This window comes from Cherax quadricarinatus, chromosome 42, assembly GCF_038502225.1.
Source record: "Cherax quadricarinatus isolate ZL_2023a chromosome 42, ASM3850222v1, whole genome shotgun sequence".
NCBI lineage: Eukaryota > Metazoa > Arthropoda > Malacostraca > Decapoda > Parastacidae > Cherax > Cherax quadricarinatus.
The window spans coordinates 26,927,708-26,954,776 of NC_091333.1; the positions used below are offsets into that span (position 1 = coordinate 26,927,708).

The following is a 27,069-nucleotide window of genomic DNA, read 5'->3' on the forward strand; positions in this document are numbered from 1 at the left end:
ATCCAACTTTGGCTACGCCGCATCTTTACCAAGCATAAAGATATTGTTTTTTGTTGGGTCCCTGGTCATATTGTACAGGGCAGTGAACAGGCAGACACTGCTGCACGGTCAGCAGTACATGACCTACCAGTTTCATGTAGAGGTATTCCATTTACGGACTATTTTGCTGCAATATCTTTCCAACTTCACACCCGTTGGCAACAACGTTGGTCTACTATGCTCGGCAACAAACTTCAATCTATTAAACCGAGTATAGGTTACTGGCCGTCTTCTTATCACCAGTGTCGAGGTTGGGAGACTACTCTCTCCCGTCTTCGCACTGGCCATACTCGTCTTACTCATGGATATCTCATGGAGAGGCGCCCTGCTCCTCTCTGTGAGAATTGCCAAGTTCCATTATCAGTCAGCCACATTCTGTTGGACTGCCCACTTTATCAACGACCACGCAGAATTTACCTCCGTCGTCGTCTTCGCTCTGCTGCTCTCTCTTTACCTTCCCTTCTCGCTGATGGACCCACCTTTCATCCAGACTCTCTCATTGACTTTTTGACAACAACTGACTGACTTCACAAATTCTGATACCTTTAGCCCTTTCTACTTCAATCTCTTGCTACCCCCTACCCCCGTACTATCCCCTGCCCCGCTGTTTTCTGTAACCTACTGATCATCCCTCCTCCCTTCTGCCATCCAATACCCTCACTTCCTTCCCTACCCTGCAGCGCTGTATAGCCCTTGTGGCTTAGCGCTTCTTTTTTATTATAATAATAATACAGGCTATTAAAGGCCATATGACGAAGGCATACAGTAAGTGCTTGGATTTAATGAATCAAGAAACCGTGAACCCAAATGAATTAAAGTTATATTTAGATGCTTTAGAGAGTAGATTTGAGTGGTACAAATTGTGGTATAAAGACTGTGAGAGAGATCTGCTGGAGAATTGTGCAGATGGAAAGGAAATGAATGTTTTAATTAATCAGCATTACTAATTGGAAGGAAAACTGTCTAGTAAAAGTAAGGCTTTGAATAAATTAAATGGTGTAAACCAGGCAGTTGATCAACCTATTAATGCACAGGGTGGGTTTGCCAAAACCTCCAGAGTACGGTCTGGAGGAAATCAGATTAGGTCGGCAAGAATTAATTGTTCAGTTGCAGACCAGTCAGCCAAACTGTTCTAAGGATATAATACATAATGACTCGGAAGTATCTGTCAAGTCTCACAAAGGAAAAAATAATCCCAGTGGTAATAATCGTAACTAAGGGTTACATAGGCACATATCGAGTGAAAGGAATCAGTAATAGTGGTTCCTCACATCAAGGTAAGAGAAATAAGTACCTCAGTAAGGGTAACCCAGCTGATAAGATGTCAGGCAAGGAAAAGAGAGACTGTCTCTTCTGCAAGGGTACTCATTTCACTAAAAATTGTAATGCCTATAATTCATGGGATATTAAAGTGGAAAGAATGGAAGAACTTGACAGATGTATCAGATGTCTAGGCAATCATAATGTAAAGGATTGTCATACCAAATTGAACAGTTGCTATCAATGCAACAAGGGAAGGCACCATACAGTTATGTGCAGAGCTGTATGTAATTCTTATAATAATGGTGACAAAAATGATAATGTTAATAACCCTGACACTACAGTGACTGATGTAAAGGTTACAGCTAATGGCAATAATGATGGCCTAGCTGAGGTAGCCTTGCCGGTGTTGGATGTAATAATTCACGATAAAGGGCATAAATCCAAAACTATGCGGTGTCACTCTCCTCAACACTGATACGGGCCATGTAATATATGGCAGACTACCGTGTAGTAATAATGACTAGAAGAAGTAGTTAATATAGTCACGGTGCGTCTTACTCATGAAAGGTCAACCCGGTACAGGTATTCTTCTATCGAGGATGATGTTGAACAAGTCTAATTTGTGGGAGCTGGACAGCATAGGGATTATTATAAATGAAGAAAGTCCAGATGATTCCTTTACTCAGGAACAATACCTGAAGGATGTTAAATCTGAATCTGAACATTACTGGTTGCGACTTCCGTGGAAGCTGAACCATCCAGAATTATCTACTAATTATAGGATGGCGTATGGAGAGTTAAAGGGCCCAGCTCTGCGAACTGAGCAAGACACCAGAATTGTTGACTGCTTATAATGATATAATTAATAAACCGTTAAATAATAAATTGTTCTTACTTCAGGCGACGATAAATGCACACCTTAAGTGCACAGGTGGTCCACTGAACGAAGTAATTTGGTAAATAATCTTATGTGGACAATTTTCGGGTGTGACGTCAACTGAAGAGGAACTAATGAGGATATATGAAGGGGTTAATGAAATAATGCAAGGTGCAAGGATGCTCCTGAGGGACTGGAACAGTAATTAGTCTATTTTGAAGTGTCTATTTGCAGTAATGTGCTGGGGCTGACTTGGGATACTGAGAGAGACTTGTTATTGTTAAAGTCTCATAATTCCAGTATGCCCAATAAATTAACCCAGAGAGCATAGGCTTAGTGTCACCACACCTTTCAATAAGAGGGAAACTCTTAATACCAGAAGCATGGAAGCTTAAGTGTGCTTTGGATGAAGCCCAACCTGAGGAGTTAACAGGTGGAAAGAATTAATGGGTGATTATGTAAATACCAATGTTGGAGTTCCCAAGCCAGGTAAGTAAGTGAGTAAGTAAGTTTGTTCAGGTATACACAAATACAGTTACATAGAATTATCATACATAGCAGCATATGTCTAGAGAACCTAGGATAACCCAAAAAAATCAGAGTGACTTATTTCCATTGGGGTCCATTTACCTTATTATTATAATATAAAGGTTATAATGTTTTCTTATTATTCTATAATGAAGATAACATTTTATTATCATACTAAAAAGACTGGGAAAATTGTACTGGGAAAACTGTACTCCACATTATTTAAGTCGTCTAACAACGACCTCCACCCGGCCGCAGTTTACCTGGAGTTTACCTGGAGAGAGTTCCGGGGGTCAACGCCCCCGCGGCCCGGTCTGTGACCAGGCCTCCTGGTGGATCAGAGCCTGATCAACCAGGCTGTTGCTGCTGGCTGCATGCAAACCAACGTACGAGCCACAGCAGTGTGGAAAATATTTTAATCTTCTGAAGCTATAGTGCCTATTAGGTTTTTAATGGGTTGATATGGGTAAAAAAATGTATTTGAAAATGGAATAAAACCAACAGGGTTCCCTCTGCACCTGCCCGGATGTGCGGAGGGTGAGGTCGAGACGGGGCATCAGGGAGCAGGAGTGTTTGGAATGGAGTTAAGAGGCTGGGAAAGCATGGGACAAGGAAATTGGCATTCACAGCAGCCTAAGGATTAATATAGGCCTCACTTCATAATAGGAAGTGTCATAAGTGTTCCTGGTGATGAGTGAGGGAACATGATTTATGGGACCACCATAATAAAGTGGTAAAATTAGTGAATAATGGTAGGACCGGTAGTGACTGGCGCAACGCCATGGAGTGTGTCCAGAGGAAAAATACCCATAATTTAATCATCACTCATCGGTCTCAGATCTTAATGGAGTGGCCTCCAATGTGCATAATAATTATGAGACATTAAACCGTATGGTGGGCTAAGAAGTAATCTGGAGTAATCAGTGATAATAACACTAAGTTAAGAGAATGTGTGAAGTGAAATGAGACGCCATTCTCAGAGTGAGCATCTGTTTACCTCGTGGTTCCTGTCCCGAGGATAGTGAAGTTTTTATGGAGTCACGCCTTCTAAACTGGGACAAACCAACGGATACCTCGTCCTGCTGGAATAAGAACTGTGTTGGTGTAGCAGGATATCGAAATGATGGTGAATGCATAAAATAAGGAGCATCAATCACATGCAGTTAAGTAACCATTCTAGTTATAGCAGTTGATACTGGATAGTTAGGTATGTTTTAACTGATAGGTTGTGGGTGATCCAGCTACATCAAGTGACCACCAGAGAATATCTGGTAAGTGGTGGTATTATATACAAGTGTTTTTTCCTTGATGGATATATCAATGTGTAACATACCCCTCCCCCTTCATTCAGTTAAAGTAATATAATCTATACAGTCCACAATTAATTAGTATTGCCGTACTTGCGGGTGCTGTCTGTCATACTGGTCTCGGATATGATTGTGAGGTCGAAGGAGCTACCTGCAGTGACCAGGGGTGGCTAAGTTTTCTCACATGTCTACACGGGGTGACTACGGTAAACAATATGGTTGTTGTCTCCCAATGAGATTACTTGTATGCATGTAATGTTGAGGTACATACCGGTAACCTCTATAAAAATTTTCCATAGGGTGTATTTATCTTCTTTATATGTTATGTATCATGTTTATTATATAATTTTGAAAAAATATCATAGCTGGATTAATAAAAATGTGTATATTAACGTAATATATGACATTTAATGAGACTCCGTGATTGTTATTATCATTACTAATGTGAAAATTTGTGTGGACTGCCTCCAAGTGAGTCACCTACCCTGGCAAACTCTGTTGACAACGAGTTCTGAGGTGGGTACCTCAGCCTCACAAGTGGCTTATAGGACAGATTTTCACAAATGATTGATGTTGCAAGAAATTAGCCTGCATGCACGTATAAAGGACTAACTTACTTGACGTTGCAGCATATATCCTGATCTTCAACTTCCCTAAGCTTAGTCTTAGCCCCTTTGGACTTCCCCTCAGAAACCACGTGCAACCGGAAGCCTGAATTCCTGCAATATTCAATCGTTATTAGTGACCTGCCTGCACCTCAGAAATTCCTATATCCAAGAGGGTGTGTATCCCCTAGTACAACCATGCAGACACGGACACTAGCTTCCAGACTGACAAGAGACACTGGTACTTACTGGGCATGCCCTGCCAGCTGCACAAAGGGCCTACAGATCAACTCACTCACAATCTCCCCAGACACTGGCCAGAAATCTACGAGATAAAGTGGAGGTCTTGTCTTACTGTATGGGCCTGACGGAGGTCATCTATGGTACATCGAGGTGCCTCTATCACATTTCCCCAGGTCTCGAATGTGAAGACACGTGGGAGGCGCCGTCTTCTGATCACGGCATGTCTTGTCCAGTTGGTGTCTGTCTTAAGAAGGACGCTATTGTGTCTTTGAGACCCGCGCCTCGTCATTCAAGCTAGGGCTGCCAGTTCTCCCTAGCTAACTTAACCTAGTGTTTGCCTACATTATCGGCCTATTACTACCTATGTTAAGGTCTTAGGTCTACATTATCATTATCTACAGTTGCCTCAATAATCCTAATATTAGTGTACTAACAGTAAACTGCCTACTCCTTCCCTGAAGGGTAAATCTATAAATTAAATAGGTGCCTACCATCAATCCACGCCAACTCGGGGAGAATGCTTTTTGTTTGGGTGGGTTTAAGGGCCACCAAACGGTGTGTTTTTACCCCGTTGGGACTTCTCGAACCGAGTAAGTTCCAACATCCTCCTGCCGGCGAAGGTAGGTACTAAGTCTAGATCAAGTTCACCTTCCGCGAGCCCCCACGACAGACCCTGGACACGAGTGCCGTCCGGCCACTCTCGTCGAGCAGACTCCGGTCTAACTTCAACCATCCAGTTTCCCCTGCATGGACCTCTGGGGGTGTAAACTTGTTGATTCTGGTGGTCTTAGCACCCTTTCCTTTAAATTAACGTCTTTCGTATGTCTAGCCTTGACTGAGTGGCTCCGTACTTTCCCACCCAGTGGCCCACATGCCCTGGTAGCCTTTCGTCCCACTGATACGAGGTTCCCTGGATTTAAAGGCAATCTATCTCCCTCTTTACGTACCCTGTAAAAGTGTTTTCCCAAGGTGGCCGAGTGTTCGTCACTCCCTACCTGGTTCAGCTTCCCTGGCGGTTCATCGTGTATACTGGTATTCATTATCACTACTCCCCCAGCTATCATGGGGACAGCTTCTCCTCTATCTGGCATGGCAGGGAATTCAGGTGGAATCCTGCCGCCTATGATGTATCCTACTGGGGATCTGTATAACCCGATTCCTTCCCTAAATGTCCGTCGTGTAGACAGGAAGTCATCTATATGATTGGCTCCCACCAGGATACCTACATTTCTGACTGTGTCAGTGGTAATTCCCTGGTCTGCCAGCTTCACGTCAAGGTCTTTCAATCGCTTAGCTGCTGCAGCAAGACCTCTCGCTGTAATTGCCCTGGGTAATGTCTCTACCACCAAGGCTGTAATGTCTCTGCGATGTTCACGTAATTTGACTGTGACATCCACCACATCATAAGATTTGGGTGGGACCTGACTTATAGCCCCTCCCAACATCATACTAACTTTCTTTGTGGCCTTCAACTTTAATTTAGCCACCAACTTCCTTGTTATCAAGGATACTTGTGCTCCTGAGTCAAAGAATAATCGGGTTGTTTCGGACCTGTGCCCATTCACAACCTTTGCCATGACTGTAGGTAGGGCAGCACCTCCGTGATTCTCACTCGGATTAGAGACTTCACTCCCACTAATCACGCTGGCTACCATTTCAGGCTCGGACTCACTTTCTATCTCTACCTGAGAGATATCCCTACTAGCCTGGGGTTCCCTTAAATTATTGGGACATAGTGCAGTATGGAGCTTACCTTTGCAACAGACTCGACACTCAATGAGCTGGGTGCCACAGTCTCTCACAAAGTGTTCCCCACAACACTTGAAGCAGAGTCTCAACTCCCTTAGTCTCTGTTGCCTACTGCTCAGTGTTGTATACTCCGGGCAACTCGTGCTAGCGTGTTCGCCTTCACAGAACACACATATTCTGACATGAGTGCCTCTAAGGTTCTGCTTAGAGGTTCTTACCTTAGACACTTCTTTACCATAGTACACTCCAATGTTAGTCGTACGAGCTTTAGACTGATCTCTCGAGATCTTTGAGTGACTGTCTGGGTTTTTATGTGGTGATGGTGGTGATTCTTCTCTCACACCTATACTCAAATGAGAAACGAGATCTCCCAACCCCTCAACAATTTGTTTTATCGTGAACCTATTCGTCCGAAATTTTAAGTGTAACTCATGCACTGTAGTGCTAGCCAGTTTCCTCTGAATTACCTGGCTAAGGACCCATTCTGAATCATCCTCATCATGCAAATCTTTGAAACTATTTGTCAAGCTCTTAATTTCAATACGGAACTTCTCTAGGCTTTGATGGTCATGTCGGCAAGCCTCTAGATCCAACAACCGATAAAGTATGGCCACTTTTATCTCTTCATTGTTGCCAAACATGTCTTCTAATTGGTCTTTGGCATGTTGGTAATTAGTGTCAGTAATCTGGTAGTGCCGGACCAGGTCTAAGGCTTTACTCTTGAGCTGCAACCGCAAATACTGCAATTTGACGGCATCTGACAAATCGTTCCTGTCATCTGTCTGGGCTTTAAACTGATCCCAGAAAGCAATGTACTCAGTTAGGGTTCCGTCAAATGTCGGTAAATTCAACTGGGGCAATCTGGGCAACACATTAACAGGCGTGCTGTTGTTCGTGTTCCTTGAAACATTTGCTCCCCCTGCTGTACCGGCCTTCAAAGTCTTTATGAACTGCCTGCAGAGTCTCATCTCTGCTTTACACTCTGCCCTTCGTTCGTCATAGTCCGTCCATGCTACTTCGACTGTATATTCAGACGAACCTGTAGTATAGGCCTCTGTCTCATAAAGGATAAATGATCTCTCAAAGGCTTCCAGTCTTTGCTCCAAAGGTTTCAGGCAACTCTCTAGTTCCTCCCAGTCTACGTCCTGATCTTGCCTGACCATACAACACTCCTCACATGCTTTGCTCAGGCGCCCTTTATAGGCTCCCATAGACCGCTTTAATTGACTTAGAGCTGGAACAGCTGGTACTACATCTTCAGCTACCATAGTTGCCGTTTAGTTAAGATCACAGTACTAATTTGTACTTCAATTAGCCCACCCCACAGCACGAACGGTATTAGGCAAGAATGAACGAGTCTCAAGGCTTCTCAACAAGCTTGACAACTCCCTTTGTTATATTGACTCTACTCTGAATCAAAAATGTACACTGTTAGCTCTCAAATCCCAATCGAAATGTGTATCGATGTGAAAGCTTAACCTAGCAATTTCCTGTACAATGTCAGCAAATAATTACAGGACTTAACCTAGTCTCAGGTACAATTCACAAATCCCACATAAAAATGAATCAGAGACAAAGAAAATCACACAAAAATGCAGTATACAAATTAAAAAATCACTTAATTCGCACAAGTAAATTCAACAATTCAACTTGTGAAACAGTAAATGAATAATGTATGTAAATAGCTTGGCCTAACTGCCCAGTTTACTCTGTCTAGCGTGGATGGTTGGATAAGGTATATCCTAACCTATCTAGTATGCTATAGCTTAACTGAACCTGGCTTTTGAACTCCCTGTAAATAACTAGGTAAAATCTGTCCTAGCTACTATAACAGTTGTAAATATTGCACAAGCCTACCTTGCAAATCCACTGTAAGTAATCAATACACAAGTCTCCTACTCTGGATTACTTGTAATCACTGTAAATAATTAAATTCACAAGCTTCTCTAGCCTACCTGGCCTGCCTATAAATTACTGCAAATAACAACTTCTGTGTATAGTCAGCTTGGCCTAGCCTCTGTGTAACTCTGGGCCTAGGTGTGCTAACTTAACCTAACTGTTAAACTGGTTCCTGACTGTGGCCTAGCTATGATAGCTTAACCTAACTATTCCACATCACGGTTTCGAAGGACCACTTTTGTGAAAATTTGTGTGGACTGCCTCCAAGCGAGTCGCCTACCCTGGCAAACTCTGTTGACACCAAGCTCTGAGGTGGGTACCTCAGCCTCACAAGTGGCTTATAGGACAGATTTTCACAAATGATTAATGTTGCAAGAAACTCGCCTGCATGCACGTATAAAGGACTAACTTACTTGGTGTTGCAGCATATATCCTGATCTTCAACTTCCCTAAGCTTAGCCTTAGCCCCCTTGGACTTCCCCTCAGAAACCACGTGTAACTGGGAGCCTTAATTCCTGCAATATTCAATCGTTATTAGTGACCTGCCTGCACCTCAGAAATTCCTATATCCAATAGGGTGTGTATCCCCTAGTACAACTATGCAGACATGGACACTAGCTTCCAGACTGACAAGAGACACTGGTACTTACTGGGCATGCCCTGCCAGCTGCACAAAGAGCCTACAGATCAACTCACTCACAATCTCCCCAGACACTGGCCAGAAATCTACGAGATAAAGTGGAGGTCTTGTCTTACTGTATGGGCCTGACGGAGGAGGTCATCTATGATACATCGAGGTGCCTCTACCAGATTTGCCCAGGTCTCTAATGTGAAGACACGTGGGGGGGCGCCATCTGCTGATCACGACATGTCTTGTCCAGTTGGTGTCTGTCTTAAAAAGGACGCTATTGTGTCTTTGAGACCCGCGCCTCATCATTCAAGCTAGGGCTGCCAGCTCTCCCTAGCTAACTTAACCTAGTGTTTGCCTACATTATCGGCCTATTACTACCTATGTTAAGGTCTTAGGTCTACATTATCATTATCTACAGTTGCCTCAATAATCCTAATATTTGTGTACTAACAGTAAACTACCTACTCCTTCCCTGAAGGGTAAATCTATAAATTAAATAGGTGCCTACCATCAATCCACGCCAACTCGGGGAGAACACTTTTTGTTTGGGTGGGTTTAAGGGCCACCGAACGGTGTGTTTTTACCCGGTTGGGACTTCTCGAACTGAATAAGTTCCAACAACTAATATGGCGTCACTAATGCAAGTTGTCTGGCTCCCACATCTCACTTTTATGTTTATTCTACTGTGGAGTGTATTTATCATCTTTATATGTTATGTATCATGTTTATTATATAATTTTGAAAAAATATCATACATGGATTAATGAAAATGTGTATAATAACGTAATATCCGACATTTAATGAGATCAATGATTATTGTTAAGTATTATTATCATTACTAATATGTCATCTCGAGACATAAACTCTTACCGATTTTAATGTGTACCTGCACGCCAGCACAGTGTGTAAGTTTATTTAGGTACAGGTATACATAAATATAATTATCAGAGTATATATTAAATATGAAATAACTTTTAAAAACACTTGAAATTTTGGAGTTTCCACATACAGTGGAGAGACCTGGCACTTATGGATCTCACGGAGAATGTAAACAAACAGGGTGGGGTGCGGTGATCGTATTAGAAAGTCAGGTGGGGGAACCGTATAGAGAATTTAGGTCATAATTTGAATTGACCCTTGTGGAAAATACTGTATATATTTTCCAGAAATACGGTAATTTATAGGTAAATAGATGCCCTATATTGTATTTTTAAAAGAAGAAACAGTCGACATTTTTGGTTTGAATGAGCCAAGTAAACGTTAGTGTAATGGGAAGAATTTTTCGTGCTCAAGAGGTTAAAATTGGGCTGACACCTCTCAAATAGGAGGCAAAATTGTTGGATGTGCATTCCTGCATAACTTGAGATATCAGGCGACAGGACAGGACAACTCCAGGAACCTCAGATAAGCTGTCTAATTTATGTTTAATTTCTGGCCAGTAAAATTTTCATAAATGTAGGCAAAAGGGGGGGTCCTGAACATGACACATTAATCTCCAATCAAATTGGTGAGTGCTATGATTAAGATATTCACTTTCTGTTATGTATATGTGTATCTATAATCATTTTTTAATTTTAATATACAGTCCACAAATTTATATATTTACCAGCATTCCTGGTGTATGTATATTTCATTTATAATTAATAGGTCCTGAGCAACTTGTGAATATGACAGTGGTAGGTGTCGAAGGGGGACATTTTTTGCGACCATAGTTGCGGTTGTAGCCAGCAACAGCTTTGAGAGAATTTAGCCTATCTTTGCATTTCTTATTTAGTTGTGGTAGAGTGGATTTGTTAAAGGGTACATCTACACCAAGATATCTGTAAGTTTTAACATAACTTATGTTTTCACCCTGCAAATAGATGGGTGGGGGGATGTCGTTTGCTTGTTAATATCTTTGTTTTAGAGGATAATATGAGGCCTAGTCGATTACAAATTTCTTGAACTTCATTAAGAATGGTGCTTATCTTCTTATGCCCTGTTGTATGTATCATGATGTTATCAGCATAGCTTATAGCTATATGTTTAAGTGAAGCAAGTAGAGCATTTAGGAGAGCATTACTCAGAATAGTATGGGACTATGAACTCCTCCCTGCAGTGCACCTAAAGACATTTCTTTCGACTCAATTCTAAAGCCTTGGTAGAGGACAGAGGGGACTCTATTTGACAGGTATCCTATTATCCAGCATAGTAAGCTACCACCAATATTCATTTTGGCTAGTTCATGTAGTATAATGGTTCTGTTCGCAATATCAAATGCAGATTTTAGATCAAGAAAAGTGGTAAAACTAGTAGAGGTGTGTGCAGTGAGAAAGGTGGAAATACAGTACTGCACACTTTTACCTTTCATGAACCCGTAGAGATAGGGGGAAAGTTGGTGTCTGATTCTGTAGTACAGTCTGTTAAGTATCATTCAAAAGTTTTACAAAGACAACTAGTTAGGGAGAGCGGTCTAAATGTAACAGGCTGTTGGGGCTTAGGGATAGGCACAATGAGACTATTGGTCCAGGAAGTAGGAAGAGCTCCCTCAATGTAACTGGTATTATACAGTGCCAAGAAAGGGTTATCAGGCACGTGTCTTAAAGTTCTGAGAATTTCATAGGTTATATCATCCTCTCCAGGAGCAGTTGATCGACCTTTAATGCATTATCTAATTCATACTCGGTGAAAAGACAGTCACTCTCATCAATATTTTGGCTCATAAAATTAATCAGTTTCATCATTTCTTCAGCATTCTCAATTTTTTTTTCTAATATCAGATGGAAGGTTTTCATGCCTGGATGAGCAACATTGCCAGTCTTTTTCCTGGCTATTTTATTTATACCTTTCCAAGCCAAACTTAAAGGGGTGGACCTATTTAATCCACTAACAAATTGTTCCCATTCATGTTGCCTAAGTTCTTGCTTTCTATTCCTAGCATTTGTTAGTGCAGCTTGGAACGTTCTGAGCAGGTCTGGGGTTCTACATTCACGGCTTTACCAACCCTCCTAGCTGCATGTGGTAGATTGCGTAGCTCTGGATCATTTTAGTATTTACATTGGCTTTTATTGTTATTTATAGTGGAAGGTCTATGTTTTCTTTTCCTGCCCACTTGATCTGTGATGACAGTCTCAATAGTGGCAACTAAATCATCATTAAATTTTTGTGTGCCAATGGGCTCGTAATTCTTATACCATTGATCCAAGTGGTTAATAAAGTTATCTCTGTGTTCTGGGTTGAGAATAAGTTTCCTCCTTCTGAATTTAGCTTCTTGATTGCTGGAGATGTGATCAAGATTGACAGTTGTGAGTCTTGGGAAGTGATCAGGTAGAAGATCATCAACTATGACGGAGTCATGCATCGTATATGATGTATTAAATCCAAGGCACAGATCTAGTATGCAACCATATATGTGAGTAGGCTCAGTAGTGCCCACAATTCGAACATTATCATGCTCATTTAGCAATTTCACTAGTTTAGTTCCATTGCTGTTTGTTATATACCCACCAATATTCTTATGTCTGACATTAAAATCTCCAAGAATGAGGGTAGGTTCACTATTGATGCGATCAGGTAAAGCATCAGGTCGAAGCTGGTTCGCTGGGACATAGAGATTAAAAATGTTTATGGAAAAATCGCCTGCATATACTTTGACACCATGATACTGCATGTTTACTCGACTCTGCAGTGCAAGGAGTGAGTGTGGCAAGTTCTTTCTGACATACATCACACAACAGTTGGTTGACCTTAGGTTATAAGCTGCATATCCAGGCAACTTTGGCAGAGGTGCTCCATCTTTCAGTCTACATTCCTGCAAACAGATGACATGAATATTCTTGGTTGCAATAATATGATGTAAATATTGTCCTCTTCACTCTCGGGCTGAGAGGATCTACTGCGCAGACGCTCCTCAGTTGCCTGTCAGTGGTGGTGTGAGGAGGTGGTGTTTGCGCCTCTGTTGACACTAGGAAAATTACTGCTGTCAACATGGCGGTTTGTCATAGACGCCGGATTAATACTGTTGGTATCGAGCTTCTCTGGGGGACGATTTCGCTTAGTTCAGCCTAGGTTCTCTTACCTAAGATCATCAGAGAGACGTATGGAATTCAAGATGGAGAATTATATGGAGTGGCTTTAAATGGAGCTCATAGAATCTTCGTGAAACTGCTCACTGCAACGGTATATGAATCGTTGGTTAATCATTTCCAGGACGTGAGTCTTGATGTTACACCTGCTGTACGTGTGAGAATGAGTGATGTTTGAAGGCATTATACCTGGATTAAGTTATGTAACGTTCCCTTTGAGGCGGATGAACCTGATATCAGAAAAGTCTTCGAGAAATATGGGACAGTTCATTTTGCCCAGCATGATATGTGGGTAGCAGGCGCCTATGCAGATTTGCCAGAAGGTACTTTTAACCTTAAAATGACATTGAGACATTCCATACCACCTTACATTTATCTTCAGGAATTCAGGACATAGGTCATAGTTTTGTATCCCGGACAAAGGCATACGTGTCGCCTATGTGGTGAGAATGACCACATAGCTGCAGCATGTGAGAAGAAAAGATGCATGCCTGAACCTGTGGTAGAAGACGCAGCCCCTGTCTTACGGGTGGCAGGTGAGGATCAGTCACCTGAGGGAGGGCGTGGTCGTTTGTGGAGTGAGATAGTGGAGCAAGCTTTTAGGATTGGGGGTGAGTCCCATCCCCTCTCAGTTCGCTGCCTCAGAATCTCCTTCAGTGACTTCTGCAGGGATCGTACCGTGGGAGGAAGTGTTGGAAATAGAGGAAGAATTGGAGGAAGTTTTGAAGACCTTGTCACTGCCTGAGGAGGACGTTACATCTGAGCAAGAAGTACCTGGAGAGTTATTGCTTCCAGCTTGTCAACGATATGAGACTTTGGGGATTAATGATGTGACTGAGAAGTCAGTGGAATTAATAAATCATTGTAAGGTGGATGTTGAGGTTCACCGTGAGGCTTCCCCAGACCATCTTATGGGGGACATGATTGTAACAAGGAAACGGGCAGCTACGTCAGACTCGGATGATGTCCTGATGCCAGCGCAGAGGCCTGGGAGGCAAACTGGGATGGTAGGAGAGGGAAGAGGTGGCAATGGGGGAGGTCATGATAGGAGACATCGGAAGAAGGGAGGGGGGAAAGAAGGTATTGTGAAGATAACATACAGAAATACTAATTCTAGTGGTGAAAAGAGTGAGGAGAAGAGGTGGGGGTGGAAAATTTAAAAGGCCTTCAGTGTACGACTGTCAAAGTTAATGGCTTATGTAGCAGAATAAAGAGAGAATGGTTGAGTATGTTTCTTAATAAATATAGAGTGGATGTTGTGTTCCTCCAGGAACATAATTTCAAGGAGGGTAAGGTGTTAGAGGTAGCAAGTTATCAAGTAATGACCCTGCCAACTACCCATTTGAAAGGTGGTGTGGGTATTTTCATAAAGGAGACGATCCCGTTTGTTTTGCAGAGAAGTGAAGGGGGAGGGGGAGGGGGTTGTGTGTGGATGGGTCGTGGATGGGTAAGCATGTATCTTTTGTGAGTGTGTATGCATCTGTGGAGAATAGTATGCAGGTAAAGAATGATTTTGTGTGCGAGGATCTTGTCTATTTCGTGCGTGCACTTCTGGAAGTAGCAATTCTGGGGGTGACTGGAACTGCATTATTAGGGCGGCTGACATAGAACCAAAAGGGGCAGGACATATGTCTGTAACTCTCAGGGATTTGATGAGGGACATTAGGTTTCGTGATGTATTTGGGGGAGGTGTGGGAAGCAGAATATGCTTTTGTTAGGAGGGGATATGCAGAGAGGTTAGATAGTGTATCTTTCTCAAAGGGTTGTTGCGAAATCTTTTAATACTGTTTGAGGTGGCTATGTCAGATCATAGGGCTGTTGTGGTGGAAGAATGGTGGGAGGAGCTGGCGGAAATATATAGGACTTATTGGAAATTGAACATTAGTGTGTTGAGTGATGAAGAAGGTTTGGAGGGTTTTTCTATTCTATGGAAAGAGCTTTACAAGGAAGCTCAGGAGGTGGATGTCATTGTAACATGGTGGGATTATGTGGTTAAAGAAAGGATAAGAAAGTGTTATGTGGGAGAGGGTAAACGTATAAACGATTTAAAATACTGGCTTGTGAATTATTTAGAAGATCGATTAGGAGGTTGTTATGGGCAGGGGATGGTTTACCTGGAGACCTGGAGAGAGTTCCGGGGGTCAACGCCCCCGCGGCCCGGTCTGTGACCAGGCCTCCTGGTGGATCAGAGCCTGATCTACCAGGCTGTTGCTGCTGGCTGCACGCAAACCAACGTACGAGCCACAGCCCGGCTGATCCGGAACTGACTTTAGGTGCTTGTCCAGTGCCAGCTTGAAGACTGCCAGGGGTCTGTTGGTAATCCCCCTTATGTGTGCTGGGAGGCAGTTGAACAGTCTCGGGCCCCTGACACTTATTGTATGGTCTCTTAACGTGCTAGTGACACTCCTGCTTTTCATTGGGGGGATGGTGCATCGTCTGCCAAGTCTTTTGCTTTCGTAGTGAGTGATTTTCGTGTGCAAATTCGGTACTAGTCCCTCTAGGATTTTCCAGGTGTATATAATCATGTATCTCTCCCTCCTGCGTTCCAGGGAATACAGGTTTAGGAACCTCAAGCGCTCCCAATAATTGAGGTGTTTTATCTCCGTTATGCGCGCCGTGAAAGTTCTCTGTACATTTTCTAGGTCGGCAATTTCACCTGCCTTGAAAGGTGCTGTTAGTGTGCAGCAATATTCCAGCCTAGATAGAACAAGTGACCTGAAGAGTGTCATCATGGGCTTGGCCTCCCTAGTTTTGAAGGTTCTCATTATCCATCCTGTCATTTTTCTAGCAGATGCGATTGATACAATGTTATGGTCCTTGAAGGTGAGATCCTCCGACATGATCACTCCCAGGTCTTTGACGTTGGTGTTTCGCTCTATTTTGTGGCCAGAATTTGTTTTGTACTCTGATGAAGATTTAATTTCCTCATGTTTACCATATCTGAGTAATTGAAATTTCCCATCGTTGAACTTCATATTGTTTTCTGCAGCCCACTGAAAGATTTGGTTGATGTCCGCCTGGAGCTTTGCAGTGTCTGCAATGGAAGACACTGTCATGCAGATTCGGGTGTCATCTGCAAAGGAAGACACGGTGTTGTGGCTGACATCCTTGTCTATGTCGGATATGAGGATGAGGAACAAGATGGGAGCGAGTACTGTGCCTTGTGGAACAGAGCTTTTCACCGTAGCTGCCTCGGACTTTACTCTGTTGACGACTACTCTCTGTGTTCTGTTAGTGAAGAAATTATAGATCCATCGACCGACTTTTCCTGTTATTCCTTTAGCACGCATTTTGTGCGCTATAACGCCATGGTCACACTTGTCGAAGGCTTTTGCAAAGTCTGTATATATTACATCTGCATTCTTTTTGTCTTCTAGTGCCTTTAGAACCTTGTCATAGTGATCCAATAGTTGAGACAGACAGGAGCGACCTGTTCTAAACCCATGTTGCCCTGGGTTGTGTAACTGATGGGTTTCTAGATGGGTGGTGATCTTGCTTCTTAGGACCCTTTCAAAGATTTTTATGATATGGGATGTTAGTGCTACTGGTCTGTAGTTCTTTGCTGTTGCTTTATTGCCCCCTTTGTGGAGTGGGGCTATGTCTGTTCTTTTTAGTAACTGTGGGACGACCCCCGTGTCCATGCTCCCTCTCCATAGGATGGAAAAGGCTCGTGATAGGGGCTTCTTGCAGTTCTTGATGAACACAGAGTTCCATGAGTCTGGCCCTGGGGCAGAGTGCATGGGCATGTCATTTATCGCCTGTTCGAAGTCATTTGGCGTCAGGATAACATCGGATAGGCTTGTGTTAATCAAATTTTGTGGCTCTCTCATAAAAAATTCATTTTGATCTTCGACTCTCAGTCTGGTTAGCGGCTTGCTAAAAACTGAGTCATATTGGGACTTGAGTAGCTCACTCATTTCCTTGCTGTCATCTGTGTAGGACCCATCTTGTTTAAGTAGGGGCCCAATACTGGACGTTGTTCTCGATTTTGATTTGGCATAGGAGAAGAAATACTTTGGGTTTCTTTCGATTTCATTTATGGCTTTTAGTTCTTCCCGCGATTCCTGACTCCTAAAGGATTCTTTTAGCTTAAGTTCGATGCTTGCTATTTCTCTGACCAGTGTCTCCCTACGCATTTCAGATATATTGACCTCTTTTAGCCGCTCTGTTATTCTTTTCCGTCGCCTGTAAAGGGAGCGCCTGTCTCTTTCTGTTTTACATCTACTCCTCCTTTTTCTTAGAGGAATAAGCCTTGTGCATACATCGAGTGCCACCGAGTTAATCTGTTCTAGGCATAAGTTGGGGTCTGTGTTGCTTAGTATATCTTCCCAGCTTATATCGGTTAGGACTTGGTTTACTTGGTCCCACTTTATGTTTTTGTTACTGAAGTTGAATTTGGTGAATGCTCCCTCATGACTAATCTCATTATGTCGGTCTGGGGCTCCGCGCATACATGACTGAACCTCAATTATGTTGTGATCTGAGTATATTGTTTTTGATATGGTGACATTTCTTATCAGATCATCATTGTTAGTGAAGATGAGGTCTAGTGTATTCTCCAGTCTAGTAGGCTCTATTATTTGCTGGTTTAAATTGAATTTTGTGCAGAGATTTAAAAGCTCGCGTGAGTGTGAGTTTTCATCAGAGCTGCCTCCTGGTGTTATTACTGCAACAATATTATTTGCTATATTCCTCCATTTTAGGTGCCTTAAGTTGAAATCCCCCAGGAGCAAGATGTTGGGTGCAGGAGCTGGAAGGTTTTCCAGACAGTGGTCAATTTTTAACAGCTGTTCCTGGAATTGCTGGGATGCATCCGGAGGCTTGTAGACTACCAAAATGACTAGGTTTTGGTTCTCGACCTTTACTGCTAAAACTTCCACTACATCATTTGAGGCATTTAGCAGTTCTGTGCAAACAAGTGACTCTGCAATGTACAGGCCAACCCCCCCCCTTTTTGCCTGTTCACTCTGTCACATCTGTATAGGTTGTAACCTGGGATCCATATTTCGTTGTCCAAGTGATCATTTATGTGGGTCTCAGTGAAAGCCGCGAACATTGCCTTTGCCTCTACAAGCAGTCCACGGATGAAAGGTATTTTGTTGTTTGTTGCTGGCTTTAGACCCTGTATATTTGCAAAGAAGAATGTTATCGGACTGGTGGTATTGTTGGTACTGGGGGGGGATTTTTTTTCCGGCATTAGTATCTGTATCTGTTGGTTTGGAGTGGAGGCCATCGACTGTGGTTCCACTCCAGGAATGACTGGATTTGGTGTACGATTTCTGCCATTTCCTGCCAGTTTTTTTTCCTTCCTGGCACTAAAAAACCTCTCCCTCTTGAGTGGCTGTGGCTACCCAGGTATTCCCATGGCCTGGATGTTTTGTATCTTTTTGTCCCCTTTAGATGGTATGCCTGGCAATTTAAGTTATAGCACAGTCTTTCCTGTACTGAAGAGGTACACAGTTCAGGGTGAAAAAGCTTACAGGAAGGGAGTTTGCATTTTCCTGTTGTCATATGGGCATGGCGTTTTCTAGGGTGGTCATAGTTGCACGTCCCATCTGTTTTTCCAGATTTCCCATGCCAGCAGATACCGAGTGCATAGTATGTGCACAGGCTTGGTTTCCGTTTGCCTTGGGTTTCTGTGACTGTATTCCCTGTTGGTGCATGTTTCCCTGTCTTACTTCTATCCTCCCTAGCACCAACAATGGAGCTCCCACCAGTTGTTTTTGGTAATATATCCTCACTATTGCTAGTGGAGTCCTCTTGTTTGCTATTTCCTGCGGTATTTCTAGTTTGCAATATTGGTTTTATCTTTGACTACACTTGTTTCCCTACTATGGCTCCTGTCCCCTATGAGGTCATTTATATGTATTCCTTCCTGCGTATAATTCCCGACTACCTGGACAAAATCTCCAGCTTCACCATTACTGTCTCCCAGGACAGCATCTCCAGCTTCACCATTACTGTCTCCCAGGACAGCACCTCCAGCTTCACCATTACTGTCTCCCAGGACAGCACCTCCAGCTTCACCATTACTGTCTCCCAGGACAGCACTATCAGCCCCCCATTTACTGACTACCAGGACATCATCTCCAGCCTTACAGTTTCTGACTACATGGCCAGTATCAAGGGCAGTACCATTCAGCCCAGACTTTTTATGTTCCCATCTGTTGTAGAAAGCTTACAGGTTTTCTATGAAAGCAGCTTTGATGTTGACCTCTTTTAATACCCTTGTGATTTTAGTCCACAGATTTATCTCATTAGGGCATACCCAAAAACACTTCCCTGTTTTAATACTGCTTGTAGCTAGTTCTTGGATATCTGCACAAGGGGCGTGACACCAATTTCCACAAAAATGACAATTTATGCATGTGGAAGCCCGTTTGTTTGACTGACCACAGACTACACACAGCTTCATAATGATTTGAATGGTTGATTTACTGCAATTCTACTAGCAACCTCTTGAATATTCTATTAATAACCTGCTAGGTAGTGCACAACGAAACCGTTTGAAACCAGTCCAGGGTTCGGACCAGTCAAGGGTTCGGACCAGTCAAGGGTTCGGACCAGTCTATCTGATCTGATCAGTGGGTCACCTATTTAAACCATACTGGTCGGTGATTTGAGCTAACACATGAAGGATCTACTGGAAATTATCTACCCCAGTAATATGTGATTTGATTAATACAAAAGTATAACTTGCGTGTTGAAGAGCCGGTGACTGCTGGCACTCCTACAATGACGAACGGTCGACCTCCACCCTTGTTTATCAATCGCTGTATCTAGCTTTTCTATTTTTTTTTTTCCGTCTCCACCACAATAAATGCTATATTATCACTATAGTTGACTAGTGCAAATTTTGGAGGAAGGACGCTTTTTCTGTAGTAATAATTGCTTCTCGTTGTGTATATTGCGACCGCTGGTAACTACAGGTTATATGAAATTCACAGTATACGTCTGGTATTTCAAGAAAAAAGAAACTAATGAAAGTCACTCCACTCCACTAAGTACCATTATAATACTGGTTAGTTGCTACTACAACACTGTATTCTGCTATTCACTGGTATCGCTAGATTATATGCGAGTACACTAGCAGGTCAGGAAGATTATTAAAAACAGCTGACCTGTGGTAAGTTTCTGGCGACTTCTGGCACCTGCCTGTATAGGCTTATCACTTCATTTACAAATTCACCTGTTTTCAAATAACACTTTAGCCTTTATCATCAATATACTAGGGAGCCACTGTAGTATACACTATACACTATGTAAACTCAATGTTTTCAGGGAGACTTTCTTTCCTCTGACACAAAGTTCAATTATTATTACTTTTTTCACGCGGGACACAGGCCTATGATTCCCCTCTGGCAGTAAATTCTGCTAGGTAGTGCACACTAATTCTCCTTTTTTGACTCAGTATATAATGTTTTCCGCCCAAGATTGGTTCCAGGCGCTAGAGGGATGTATCGTATAGGATTGATGACACAAATTAAAGTTGGTGGTATTTTTCCCATGGACGAAATAGTTGACATAAAAGAGAGGTTGTGAACGTTGTAAAATGATCGGTTTCAAGTGGTAAGGGTGCAAGCAGGGTTAGAAGAAGCTTTGTGGGAGGACAAACCGTCAGCGTGTGTGTTGCGACATCAGGCGCTGACGGCTATCTCAAGATTAGAGGTAAATGAGACGATGGGGATCTATAGAGCAGGGCAGGAGATAAGAAATATGAAGGGTATGAGTGCATATGCGGATATGTGGTATGAAAAGTACTGGACAAGTGTGGTTGTGGGTGATGTGGAGTTAGACAGGGTGTGTACATATGCAACGTGCAATTTAGGTAATAAAGGACGGCTTTGGGTGGGGTTATTACTGCAGAGGAAACAGAGATTGCCTTACATGGCATGAGGAAGGGAAAAGCCCCGGGTATTGATGGTCTACCAGTGGAATTTTATTTACAGCATTGGGTGTTGATAGGAAATTTCTTGGTTAGGTTATTTAATTGTATGAAGGAGAAGAGTAAGCTGGGAGATAAGCAGACTACAGCAGTTGTGGTGCTGGTCCCGAAAGGTAAGGGGCAGCCCACCCTTCGGGAGTATTGGGCAATATCGTTGCTATGTGCGGACTATAAGGTTTTTGCAAAAATTTTAGGTAATAGGGTTAAATGTGTAGTGGGGAGGGTCATTTCGAAATCGCAGTTTGGGCTGCTTGGAAGGTCGATGATTGAAGGACACAGGATTCTGAGAAGTTTTGTGGAGTCAAAAGGAGTGGGGGAGGGGGCGGCTTTACTGGCTTTGGACTGACAGGCAGCCTATGATAAAGTGGAAAGGCGTCCATTGCAGGTTATCGGGAAGAAATAGTTGATTGGGTAAATACGCTGTATAGGGGAGCAAAAATGAGGGAACAAATAAATGGGTGTATGGGGAGGGAATTTGCGATGGGTAGAGGTCTCAGGTAAGGGTGTCCCATATCAGAGATCTTATTTTCGTGTTTTCAGGACCCCTTTTATAGAATGGTTGAACGTGCTGTCAGTACCCGGGGTGAGGGTGGGATTGAGAGAGGGATGCCTTTTGCGGGATTAATAGGTTATGTAGATGATACGACTGTTCTGGTTTGTGAAAAGATGTCTATGAAAGTATTGGACAATGTTGTGCAAGTGTTTGAACGTGCCACGGGTATGAAGGAAAACAGTGAGAAGTCCAATGATCATGGGGTTGGGCACTTGGAAAGGGGTGGTAAGGTGAGTTGTAATGTTGTTAAAAAGTGTGCGGTGTCGCTAAAGATTTGTGATATTATATACAAGGATGACATGGATGTGGCACGTGAGGAAAACTCGGATAGGTTGTTAGAAAGGATCGTGAGACGTCTGGGTGTTTTGAGGCCCCAGCATCTCACTTTGGCCCAACATGTGATTGTCGTAAATGTTTTATTGTATAGTAAGGTTTGGCATGTTGCGGCTGTGCTCCTGATTACAGGGACAGCGATTGTGGGAATTTCGAGAAGGGTGTTTAAATTTTTGTGGGGATCAAGTTATGATTGGTTAAGAAGAGAGGTTGTTATGTTACCGGTGTGCCAGGGTGGGTTGGGATTGATGGATCTAAGATGGAGGGCTAAATGTGTGTTTCTCAAATGGGAGGTATTGTGTGTGGGCGTGATGGCGGAAAATATAGAACATGAGGCCTGGTCACAGACCGGGCCGCGAGGACGTTGACCCCCGGAACTCTCTCCAGGTAACTCCAGGTATATATGAGGTAGAAGTGGTATGGAGGCGTTGAATTGAGGGAATGTGAAATTGTTTTATGGGCCTTGTTGTTGGTTAGGGAACGGAGAAACATTCGAATATGGGTTTTGTGAAGGTTACTGGTGGGTAAGTGGTTAGCCCCTGTTGAGGGTTTGTTCCCCATGTACTCGTGGAGAAACATTTGGTATAGATTTAGCAAGCTGAAATTATTGCCTAGGGTGCATGACACTGTTTCGTTTTTTGCACGGTATCTTGCTGTCAGGGGCCATACTAAGAACCAGGAGAGTAGTAGAGGGAGGGGGGTGTGGTTTTTGTGGAGGGGACGACACGGCGCTCCATGTAGTTTAATTTTGTGAAGGGTTAGAAGACGTCAGGGTTTGGCTGGGTAGGTTGGTACAGAGGGTAGGAGGGACTGGGGTGGTGGTTCTGCGTGCTTTAAGTCTTGACATGGGTGGTTTAGAAGAGGAAGTCATAAGAGCTTTAGATTACATCATGGTGGATTATATCTACATATCGTGGGTAATGAGGGGAAAAGGGGTTAGTGAGGTGCGAAGGCGCGTTCTTGTGGTAACGTTTTATCGTACGATGTGTCATAACCGGGAATTGTACGGGAAGAGGTGGGATCAGGTATTTTCGGAAGGATATAGGAGGCTAACGTTAGAAATCCTCGTGAATCTGTGAATGAATATGAATGTACGAAGGGTAAGGTTCTTTTTATTTATTGGATTTAAATTGGCTGAGTGTAAGTAAGTGGGCAATAGTGGGCTCGCCTCCTGGGGGACGGCATGAGTGTGTGGTGAATGTTGGTATGGATTGTGTTTCCTGGTTGTCATGGATGTGTGGTTGTGGAGCTTTGAGAGTTCGTTGATACTTATTGTTACTTTTGTGTAATGAATGAAAGTTCAACCCCGAAGGTTTTGTCATGTATTTGGAGGTGTTCCTGTCTTGTAATGACCCGATTCTTGAGTCACATGCTTTTAATGGTATATGTAATTGGTTATGTTTATTATAGGTTATGGGGTCATGATATGTGTTAGATCTTTGTAGATTAAAATATTTTTATATACTGTTTTGTTTGTGTACATGTATGCATATGCATGGGTTTTTCCTTTTTTTTGTGAAATCAGTTTTTTCTTTTGTGTTACCCTTTAAATATCGTTTTGAGCCTTTGTTAAATGTTAGGCTCTAGTAAATTCCTAATATGGGTATGTTAATGTTGTTTTAAAGTTATATATGATAGGTTAGTACTCTGTTACTGGTAGTTGTTTTGAGACGTTTTGTTGTAAGCCTTTGCTTTATATATTGCCATTTTTTCAGAGGTTATAGAGCCATTGGTTCTGAGAATTTTATGTTATCTTTTTATGTCTATTTATATTCTAGAATTATGTACTGCTGTACTGTTTTTAAATAAAATATAAAATAAATATGATGTAAGTCAGGCAACCGCTTCCTGATGGAAGCAATGTTCCATGAAAAGAATTGTAATGTATCCATTGTAGTGAGTTATTACAATCTCTTGCTCCTAAGATGGTAAGACTATTATGCTTTGGCTACAGTGTGCAGACACTTAAGAGCAAATAGCATAGTTTGTACGTCTTTATCTTTAGGACCTTTATTTTTAAGCATTTTTCGGCATCTTTGCAACCTTTGAAACCAAGAGTCACGGGCTTCTTTCTTACAAATTGCTTGAAACTGAACGGAGATTGCTGCACTTTTGACATCAGCGTACTCAAGAGCATCATCCTGACTACATATATTTATTAATCTTGTCAGAATCTGTTCAAGAAGCTCAATTTTTTTCTGCATGTTTGTTATAATTTGAGGAAGGTCAGGTGAATCCAATGCCTCTCCGGAGGATGGCACTTCTGAGTTAGGGCTTTCTTTAGTTAACTCCTATCACTTTAACGGGTACCATAGATACATTAGTGTTCTCTGATGGTGCCTGTGGCAAGACTCTCATCATTCATTGTAGGTAGGGCCTGTGCATCTGACTCATCTCCAGTTTCCAGGGGAGTTACCTGTGTGGTGTCAGTCTGACTGTTGTAGTTGTGTGTATTGGGAAAAATGACATGTTCATCCCCATATTCAGGTGTAGGTGTAGGTATCAGTAGTGGCAGATCAGTAGTTCCACATGTGCTAGCAGGGATTGCTAGCTCCTCCACAACTTGTGTGTGATGGCATTCTGGTATCACCGGCATCCTTTGCAGGGAGGTAGGGCTCTTCTACACTTTGCAGAGGTTTAGTCTCAGATCTGGCTTTGGTAGACTGGGTGGCCTCATCCTCAGTTACCATTAAATGACAGTTTACGTGTAGAGAACCTAGGATAACCCAATAATAATAAAAAGCATAAATAACATAAAAGCATGATATGTACTTTAGAATGATAAAATAGGCCATAATATGGCGAGTTTTCGTGGCCTGTCCCACCATATAAAATATTTACCGCTCCTGCCTATCGAGTTTTCTTTGGTTGTAGAATAAGAGAAAACGAAGTATTTGTAAGGCTAACTGCACTGCATCACTGGTTTCATAAAAAAAAAATAAGTAAGTTTATTCATGTATTCACAAATACAGTTACATAGAATCATCATACATAGCAGCATATGTGTAGAGAACCTAGGATAACCCAAGAAAGTCAGAGTGACTTATTTCCATTGCGGTCCATTTACCTTATTATTATAATATAAATGTCCTCTTCAAGGGGGGCTCCTTGGCGTGGTGAAGAGGCTCTTGGTCTGAGGAATTAGACCTGTCGGTCTACTTCCTCAGACCGAACCTAATTACCCCCCAATCCCCCGTTCCCTATCCCATCCTCCCCATCCTCCCCTTTTTCCTTTCCTCCTCCTCCTCCCCATCCTCCCCTTTTTCCTTTCCTTTTTGGCCTTTTTTTTTTTTTTTTTTCCACAGGCACGCTAGTTCCTAGGTAGGGGAAAGGGTACCGGGGTCCATCCCATTCCGTTGAGGTTCTTGGCGGTGGCGTAGTTTGCCGTGGAATCTGGATTGTCTGGTGATGTCCTGTTCCCTCTCCGGTATCCCGGAGGGTGGCTTTGGGTGTCTCTCGGGCGACGGATGTAACTCTGGAAGCCACCTTTCGGATTCCGGGGGTGGTGGCCGAAGGAGGTATGCTTTGTGGCGGATTTCCGGCCGCCCTCTCTTTTGTCCACCGAGGTAGCTCGGCAGATGTGAGGTTGCTATCCCGGATTGCCGGTTTACTGGCATGATGGGTAGGGTATGGCATGGGTTCCATGCTGCATCTGCACTACTTGCGGTGCTGAGGTCCTCTTGGGCGCGGAGGGAGATTTCTGGTCCTTTCATTCCTCCTACGAACTATCCCTCCCCGGTCCCCCCTTTTTTTTATTCTTTTTTTTATTTTTATTTTATTTTCTTCTTTCTTTTTTTTTCTTAAAAACAAAAAGAAAGAAGTAACCTAACCATGGCAGCCCTAGTCCATGAACCTGCTACCCCCAGGCCCCTTCTCGATATCATACCCCGTTCTGACCCCGCCTCGTCTTTGGACCACTCTTCGGACATTCCTCATGCCTCTGTACCTCTTGCCGGTGCTGTTTCCTCACCCGCTTCAGGTACTGAGGCCTCGACTGACTCCTTCGATTTATCTGACCTTCGCTCTCCTCTGACTATGCTTCCGGCCTCTCTCTCTATGGTGCGGCAATTTTCGAATCGCCGGCCCGTTCCACGTCGGACCAACTCTGGTCCCACGCCTAAACGACAATGACAATTACCTGCTGATGATACTTCTCCACCTTCTCGTTCTTCTCAGAAAAGATCGACACGTCCTTCACTACCTTTCCACGCTCATTTTCAGACTGCACAATGGACCAAATTCTTCACTTTACGACCGACTTCCTCTACTGCCTATCTTTCTGACCACAGTATTGTCAAGGCACTCCTACGCCATGTTGGTAAAGATATTTCTTTTCATGCTCTTAAGAGCGGTACGCGCATCGTCACTGTACAGAATGCTACCCAGGCTCATGAGCTTTCTCGTCTTTCCCATATCGATACTGTTCCTGTAACTATTGAAAAGCATCATTCCCTCAATTCTTGTAGTGGTACCGTCATTCTGCCCCATACCATAGTTCAACAAAATTTCCAGACATGTGGCACTGACATTCTTGAACAGCTGGAACTCCAAGATCTCCCAATCCTCAAGGTAGACACTTACATTCTTCCTGCCCGCGGGCGGAGACGATACCCTAGCAATGTGGCTCGTTTAACTTTTGACAGCCGTGAACTCCCATCCTCAGTTTATGTAGCAGGACATCGGTGCCAGGAAGGAAAAAAAACTGGCAGGAAATGGCAGAAATCGTACACCAAATCCAGTCATTCCTGGAGTGGAACCACAGTCGATGGCCTCCACTCCAAACCAACAGATACAGATACTAATGCCGGAAAAAAAATCCCCCCCCAGTACCAACAATACCACCAGTCCGATAACATTCTTCTTTGCAAATATACAGGGTCTAAAGCCAGCAACAAACAACAAAATACCTTTCATCCGTGGACTGCTTGCAGAGGCAAAGGCAATGTTCACGGCTTTCACTGAGACCCACATAAAGGATCACTTGGACAACGAAATATGGATCCCAGGTTACAACCTATACAGATGTGACAGAG

At 43.0% G+C, this 27,069-nt stretch overlaps 1 protein-coding gene across 1 annotated transcript in view; it reads right to left on the reverse strand.

Moving 5' to 3' along the window:
• LOC138853849 (uncharacterized) overlaps positions 1-27,069 on the reverse strand; it is a 226,756-nt gene that overhangs the window by 67,610 nt on the left and 132,077 nt on the right. Inside the window, exon 3 of the mRNA XM_070093168.1 lies at positions 4,632-4,733. Coding sequence (XP_069949269.1) covers positions 4,632-4,733 — 102 coding nt within the window. The remainder of the gene's footprint in view (positions 1-4,631; positions 4,734-27,069) is intronic.